Raw genomic sequence first — 7552 nt, 5'->3', positions numbered from 1 at the left:
GTTGGGACAAAGACTGTTTGTCTGTTTGAAGGACTTTAGTTGACTAAATCTTAAGATTTATAACGGGCCCTCAAGCTAGCCGAACATGTACTGCGGAGACGCATCGACATCTGGCAATCATCTTACTCGAAGAATAGGGTCTGCGTGTGGCGAGGACACGGGACAGAAACCGTTGGCATGTTTACTGTCGCGTGTCGCCACGAATATTTCTTTTATGGAGAGCTATAGAATTACTCCATACCTTTGTTAGACAAAGCGTTCATCCCGTAACCGCGGCTACGTTCGACGACTGACTGTCGCCTCGAGCCCAAGCTCATTATCACAACTCTCGAACAATTACAATCGGATTGAATAACTACAATTGTTCAATTACAGACTCCGGTGTTCTTTCATCTCCGACATATATATATATATATATATAAAGTATGTATAATAGAAAGTTATTGGAAGCACAATGCAGAGGTAATAGCATCTATATAAAGAGATACATAAATACCTAGGAATGATGCCAGGTGCTTTGGTACCAATACGGAATCTCAATTTACTATTAAGTGGTCCTTTACCATCTATAGGATTACCTAACGCATCTACAACACGTCCCAGCAATTCCTCTCCAACCGGAACATCAACAATAGCTCCAGTACGTTTGACAATGTCACCTTCCTTAATGTGTCTATCATTGCCAAAAACGACAACACCAACATTATCAGGCTCCAAGTTCAAAGCCATGCCTTTTAATCCTGAACTAAATTCCACCATCTCATCTGCTTGAATATTTTTTAAACCATAAACACGGGCAATACCATCACCAATGCTAAGCACTCTTCCAGTTTCTTCAAGATTAGCCTATAGATTATGTAACATTTGATTGAAATTTGTGTTATTTATATATACATAAGTATTGCACTATAAATATTAATAAGCTTTATTACTTTACCTTAGCGGTTGTGCCAAGAATACGTTCTTCCAAAATGGAAGAAATTTCAGCAGAGCGCCGACTGCTAGATACATGGAATTTGGAAGAGGGTATAGCAAGGCGCCATTTGACCTACAATGTAAAATTAAAACATATTGTTATTACATACTATAAAAATATATTACTCATATACTTATTACATAACTTGATACTATTCTGTTTATGTAATCTGTCGCAAAGAGCAAAATTTGTGACGTATATTTCAACTGTCACAAAATTTCGATAAAAGTGGTTGTAATTAATGAAAGATGTTTCATTTCCTTAAAAATGAAAGTTAATAATAAGAAACGTATGGGTGCATGTGGTTATTGCAAAGTGAAAAATGTCGGCATGATCCATTTAAATATTCTTTCATAGACAAATTGGAAAAAAGAAATTATGTATCTTATATTACCTGAACCGTAGTATTCGACAATTGTCTTGCGATCGAAGGAGCCAAACGTAAGGATTGAAGAGCCATTTTGGTATATTACAAGCCCGTTTACCGGACTACGGGTTCCAAAAAGAAAAGCGAACAAGACAAGACCGAGCCGAAGAAACGTCTCATGCAGCCCCACTCTAATATTCCTACCGACAGGAAGTCGATATCCATCGACCTGCGCGTAACCTCGTATTCAGATACATATACTAATTCATAAATCTAATGTTTTCGTGTTTTATAATGCATGAAAAGTATATTACATAAGCTATATTTCAAAAAAATTTTTTAAAGTATATATATAATTAATTAACTTCATCGTGTATAAATTTGAATACAATAGATTTTGGGTACGAGGTTACCTGCAATTACACGATGCTACTAAAAACAATTGGCGCCAAATTTTAGATTTAAAATAGATATCATGCAATAATTTCATGTTTATTATGAAAATAACGTTACATTAGAGCGTCTATTTTCACATATATAAATATATAATTAATATTTATGATATAGATATAAACAAATAACATATAATACGAAATGCTACTTTTATATATAACTGTGATACATTTTGTCATAATAAAATATATATATATATTTAAAATCGTATTTAGATTTTCAATATGTTGAAAATTTTATAATTGTCTATAAATTAAGAAGTAAATAATTTACTACCTAAAATGCAATAGGTAGTATATGTATATATTGCTTGATATTCCTTACATTCGGTAGTGTAAGACCAGCATAATATTGTAATAATAAAATATTTTTTCTAATAATAAATTTTATTAGAAGAAATTAGGATGCAAAATTTAGGCGTGTAGCTTTCAGTTTGTATAAAAATTAAGCAATTTTATTACTTTTATGAAATGTCATGTTCAGGTTAAGTTGATTAAATATGAAAGCGTCATTGCACCGGCGCTAAAGTTTGTTATTGTTGTATCGTATTGATTATTGGACGCAACTGCCTATGGAGTATATGTTAACAAATTTTTTATGCAATAGCAAATGAGAAAATTATACAAAAAGAAGTGAGAAGGACAGAGAAAGTATATTCATGTGGAAAAATATCTATTGCTTTATTAATAACTACATTTGCACTGCAGTTATTTTCCGAGGTCTATAGGTGACAGGACAGGTAATTCATTGTTTATACTTTATACTTAACAATATAGAAATTGTTTTAATTAAAAGTCACATTTTAGATAAAGGAAAATTTTTTGCAGCATTTATACAAAAATGTTACCTTGTTTAGTGGAATAGTATACTTTCTGTTAAGAAATATTTAGTATTCTATAAACAGAAATATGGATTCTGTTACTGAGTCAGAACATATAGAGAAATTAATAAAAGAAGCTGAAAGCCTAAAAATACGTTTAGAAGATGAACGACAGAAATTGAACGATATTACCCGTAATATTAACTTTTAATCTTTGCATCATGATGTAATAAAAATTTATAGGAAAATCAATTATAGTAAAATATAATAATTAATATTATATTTCAGTTGCTAGTGTAGCAGATAGACTTGAAATAATTAGTTGCATTAATGTAAAACCACGTCGTGTATTAAAAGGTCATCAAGCAAAAGTTCTTTGCTCTGATTGGTCACCAGATAAACGTCATATCGTATCTTCCTCACAGGTCAGGATATACCTAAAATTATTTTTTATTTAAACTTTTAAAATATTTCTTAATATAAAAATGGCTTCAGGATGGCAAAATGATAATATGGGATGCTTTTACAACAAATAAAGAACATGCTCTTACTATGCCAACTATCTGGGTTATGGCTTGTGCTTATGCTCCAAGTGGTACTCTTGTTGCTTGCGGGTATTAAATGTATTTAAGATTTATGAAATAACAATAATTTTTTAGTAACATGTTAAATGTTATATTCATTTTTTTTGTAGGGGGTTAGATAATAAAGTAACTGTATATCCTTTGAGTCAAGAAGATGATGTATCAACTCGTAAAAAAACTGTTGCTACACATACATCTTATATGTCTTGTTGTGTATTTCCTAATAGTGATCAACAAATTCTAACGGGTTGTGGAGATAGTACTTGTTCTTTATGGGATGTAGAAAGTGGACAACTGTTACAAAATTTTCTTGGTCACTCAAGTGATGTTATGTCTATTGATTTAGCACCAAGTGAAATTGGTAATACATTTGTTTCTGGTAGTTGTGATAAAATGGTTTTGATATGGGATATGAGGACTGGTCAATGTGTTCAAAGTTTTGAAGGACATCAATCTGATGTTAATTCTGTATGTAAAAATTTATCTTTATTACTTGTGAAATAGATAATGTTACAAGATTAAGCTAATGCTATTATAAGAAAATGATTTGCATCATGTTATGTTGAGTTTAGGTAAAATTTCATCCAGGTGGTGATGCAGTGGCAACAGGTTCTGATGATGCAACTTGCCGTCTTTTTGATCTACGTGCAGATAGAGAAATAGCAGTTTATGCAAAAGAAAGTATAATATTTGGAGCAAATGCAGTCGATCTAAGCGTTAGTGGACGTTTACTGTTTGCTGGTTATAATGATTATACTGTAAATATATGGGATACTCTAAAATGTCAACGAGTTGCGTTTTTATATGGACATGAAAATCGAGTATCTTGTTTACGAGTTTCTCCAGATGGAACTGCTCTTTCAACTGGAAGCTGGGATTCAACTCTACGAGTTTGGGCTTAATTTTAATAAAATCACATCTATTATCTTGCCATATTGTTAAATAAAAGTTATAATTTTTTCTGTGCAAGATGTAAATTTTAGAAATTGTATGACGACGTTACATTTTGTTTTTAATTAAAGTGTTTTAAACTGATAAGATACATCAATATTGTAACATAAAAAAATATTGTTATAATTATTATACATACATTGTAGAAAATAAGTGAAATTAAAAATCGTGATTATCACGATCATAACAATGTGATAGCTTAAAATTAATAATTTTTAGGCTGGTCCTAATTTATAGGAAATTCTGCAAATAGAATATCTATTTAATCAAATACAGTATTATCTTGTATGAAACTTAATAAAAATTTAATTCATGCATATTTAATATTATTTGCCACTTTTTTCATGCATTATTCAATTTAAATTACATAAAAAATACAATTATATGAGATATGATATAAATTTCTTAATTTTTCAATCAGCTGGCCAGCTACCAAGTACAAGTTCTGCGCTCTTAGATCTATATACTATATATGAATGCTTGTATCTTGCATACATATGTATGTATGAATGGGAGTGTAGATGTACATACGTATGTATAGTACGTGAATGCCTGACGGTGCAGTTTATGCATGTTAATAATCACCAGTAAAAAATATTTTGTAAATTAAGTGGTATAAATTAAAGAAAAACCAAACATACTTAAATAAAAGAGAAGAAATGCCTCAATATTCGAGTATGTATTGGAAAAATTCGAGATATTGAAAGACTAACCTTAAATTTTTTTATTTAATTTTATATCGAACGGTTTTCAGTATTTGATATGTAAAGTATTCTGTTTTAGTTAAAGTAAAATGGGGAAAAGAACACTTTCCTAATGTAGAAGTTAATACAGATGAAGAACCAATGTTGTTTAAAGCACAACTTTTTGCACTGACAGGAGTACAGCCTGAAAGGCAAAAAGTTATGTTAAAAGGAATGACATTAAAGGATGATGATTGGGGCAATATCAAGTTGAAAGATGTAAGGAATAATAGGACTAATGTTTCTATGAATAATAAATATATTTTACGACTTAAAATCAAAGAATAAATCTTTTATCATTTTAATTTTTTTATAGGGTATTACTGTTTTAATGATGGGCTCTAAGGAAGAAGATGTACCAGCAGAGCCAACTGAAAAACCATTATTTTTAGAAGATATGAATGAATCTGCATTAGCTACTGCTTTAGATTTACCAGCTGGCTTGACAAACTTAGGAAATACTTGTTATCTTAATGCAACTGTACAGTGCCTAAAAACTGTTCCAGAGTTGAGAGATGCTCTAAAGAATTTTTCAGGAGGACTTGCAGCTGCTGGTAGTTCATCGCTTGTACCTGCACAAAGTATAACGGCTGCGTTAAGAGATTTGTATGATAGTATGGACAAAGGATCATCGTTGCCACCTGTTGTCCTTGTCCAAATGATGCATCTAGCATTTCCAAGATTTGCTGAAAAATCTGAGCATGGTGGATTTCAGCAACAGGATGCTAATGAATGTTGGACTGAACTTATTAGAATGTTGCAACAAAAATTACCAGCGAAGGTTACGAAGTGACCCAACATTATGTTTTAAACTATATATATAACTAATAATATATTTTAAATATTATACCTATATAGAAAAATTTTATTCATATGTGTTAATTAATCGTAGGAAAATCCTGTTGCCTTAGAAAATAATGGACAAAGTTACAAGCCACGTTCATTAATTGAACAGTATTTTGGAGGAACATTTAATACAGAGTTAAAATGTATAGAATCTGAGGATGAACCTCCTACTAAGGGAAAAGAAGAATTTTTACAATTGAGTTGTTTTATTTCTACAGAGGTTAAATACATGCATTCTGGACTTAGAAATAAAATGCAGGAGCAAATTACAAAAATGTCACCAACTCTTGGCAGAGATGCAGTGTATACGAAAACGGTAAAAAATATTATACAATACAAACTTTTATGTTTTAATCCATTAATATTTCCATTTAATGAAGATAATATATTTTACAGTCAAAAATTAGCAGATTGCCAGCATATTTAACAATCCAATTTGTACGCTTTTATTATAAAGAAAAAGAAGCAATTAATGCAAAAATTCTCAAAGATGTTAAATTTCCTCTTGAATTCGATGTTTTTGAATTGTGTAGCAGTGAACTTCAAACTAAACTTACACCAATGCGAGAAAAATTTAAAGAATACGAAGATCGTTTAGTGGAAGAATCGCGTAACATAATCAATAGGAAAGATAAAACAGAAAGTAAAAAGAAAGTTAAACAAGAACCATTTTGGTTTCCAGATGGTAATAAAGTTATACAGAGATTAGAAATCAATAGTAAAATAATATGTTTGTATTGTTATATATATTGTTATAATTACAGATATAGGATCAAATAACAGCGGTTATTATACATTACAAGCAGTCCTAACACATAGGGGACGATCAAGTAGTAGTGGCCATTATGTAGCTTGGGTTAGACAGAAAAGTGATACATGGTTAAAATGTGACGACGAGAACGTTACCGCTGTAACTAGTGAAGAAGTACTAAAACTTAGCGGTGGTGGCGATTGGCATTGCGCATATGTTCTTTTATATGGTCCAAAAATTTTAGAAGTACCTGATTCAGATGACAATGAGGATTCACTTACTAAATAATTCTTATATATATAACCAACAAATTTCCATAAAGATTAAGACAAATGGAACACAGTTCCAACTTGCATCTATTCGATAAAAATGCATTTTTTTTTTTATACAAACGATCATCAATATAATTTCAATATTAAGGTCTATAGAATACCATTCGTAAAATCAATAGCAATTATTTTTTACTGAATTATAGAAATCTAATAACGATGCATTACGTATATAATTTTTGCATAATGTGAATACGCAAGATCTATGTACATTCATTGATTTTATACGCTTAAAAAAACGTGGTGATAACGAATCTTTGAATTACATAAAAATAGATAATTGTAAACCATTAAAGTGTTCTTTTATAACATTACAATAAAATTGCAATTAAAATTAATTTCATCCATATTTAATTTAACTTTAGAAAATATATCGAAAATATATGAACGTGTATAGTATCCTTATGATATGCAATGTAAATATAAATGAACTATCATATATTCAAGAGATATTTATATTTTTAACTACCATTATAATTTCGTATTATTCACTACTGCAAAAAATGAAAGAAGTTGAAAATTTAAATATTTAAGACAACATTTTTAAAAAGTTATTATATGAGTAAGACTAAATTTTATTCTATTTGACTTTGTTCAGATTTATTGAAAATTAGAATTTCTACTTTTTTATTACTTTTATCACCTTCCTCGGATATGTTTTTATGAAAGCATTTCCAAAAAATATTATTGACTCTTTAAAATATTTTCTACAGTATATTATAAATAATTACT

The 7552-nt window shown here is 29.9% G+C and overlaps 3 protein-coding genes across 5 annotated transcripts in view; 2 read left to right on the top strand and 1 right to left on the bottom strand.

Annotated features, from left to right (window-relative positions):
* The window catches only part of LOC100748996 (ATP synthase subunit alpha, mitochondrial), a 4871-nt gene extending 3287 nt beyond the window's left edge, over nucleotides 1-1584 (bottom strand). Inside the window, exons 1-3 of the mRNA XM_003487092.4 lie at nucleotides 1371-1584; nucleotides 938-1048; nucleotides 497-846 (exon numbers count right to left, since the gene is read on the bottom strand). Coding sequence (XP_003487140.1) covers nucleotides 497-846; nucleotides 938-1048; nucleotides 1371-1436 — 527 coding nt within the window. The 5' untranslated portion in view covers nucleotides 1437-1584. The remainder of the gene's footprint in view (nucleotides 1-496; nucleotides 847-937; nucleotides 1049-1370) is intronic.
* A 605-nt stretch (nucleotides 1585-2189) lies between these two features.
* LOC100748806 (guanine nucleotide-binding protein subunit beta-5) lies at nucleotides 2190-4422 on the top strand. 2 transcript variants are annotated; one of them, XM_024365504.2, is made up of 6 exons: nucleotides 2190-2535; nucleotides 2621-2810; nucleotides 2905-3041; nucleotides 3112-3230; nucleotides 3311-3668; nucleotides 3773-4422. In XM_024365504.2, exons 2-6 carry the CDS (start codon nucleotides 2705-2707, stop codon nucleotides 4100-4102), a joined length of 1050 nt encoding a protein of 349 aa, XP_024221272.1. In that variant the 5' UTR covers nucleotides 2190-2535; nucleotides 2621-2704; the 3' UTR covers nucleotides 4103-4422. The 2 variants fall into 2 exon arrangements, with proteins under 2 accessions (XP_024221272.1, XP_003487139.1); XM_003487091.4 differs by having other exon boundaries at nucleotides 2603-2810.
* Nucleotides 4423-4638: 216 nt separating this feature from the next.
* Nucleotides 4639-7158, top strand: LOC100748478 (ubiquitin carboxyl-terminal hydrolase 14). 2 transcript variants are annotated; one of them, XM_003487087.4, is made up of 6 exons: nucleotides 4639-4826; nucleotides 4935-5113; nucleotides 5211-5675; nucleotides 5787-6056; nucleotides 6137-6425; nucleotides 6505-7158. In XM_003487087.4, the coding sequence occupies exons 1-6, from the start codon at nucleotides 4811-4813 to the stop codon at nucleotides 6777-6779; spliced, it is 1494 nt and encodes a 497-aa protein (XP_003487135.1). In that variant the 5' UTR covers nucleotides 4639-4810; the 3' UTR covers nucleotides 6780-7158. The 2 variants fall into 2 exon arrangements, with proteins under 2 accessions (XP_003487135.1, XP_033175047.1); XM_033319156.1 differs by having other exon boundaries at nucleotides 4651-4826; nucleotides 4922-5113.
* Nucleotides 7159-7552: the final 394 nt, after the last annotated feature.

Source organism: Bombus impatiens, unplaced genomic scaffold (assembly GCF_000188095.3).
Source record: "Bombus impatiens unplaced genomic scaffold, BIMP_2.2 scf_0136, whole genome shotgun sequence".
NCBI classification, from domain to species: Eukaryota; Metazoa; Arthropoda; class Insecta; order Hymenoptera; family Apidae; genus Bombus; species Bombus impatiens.
The sequence above is the reverse complement of the archived record's forward strand: the minus strand, read 5'-3'. Positions and strand labels throughout refer to the sequence as shown.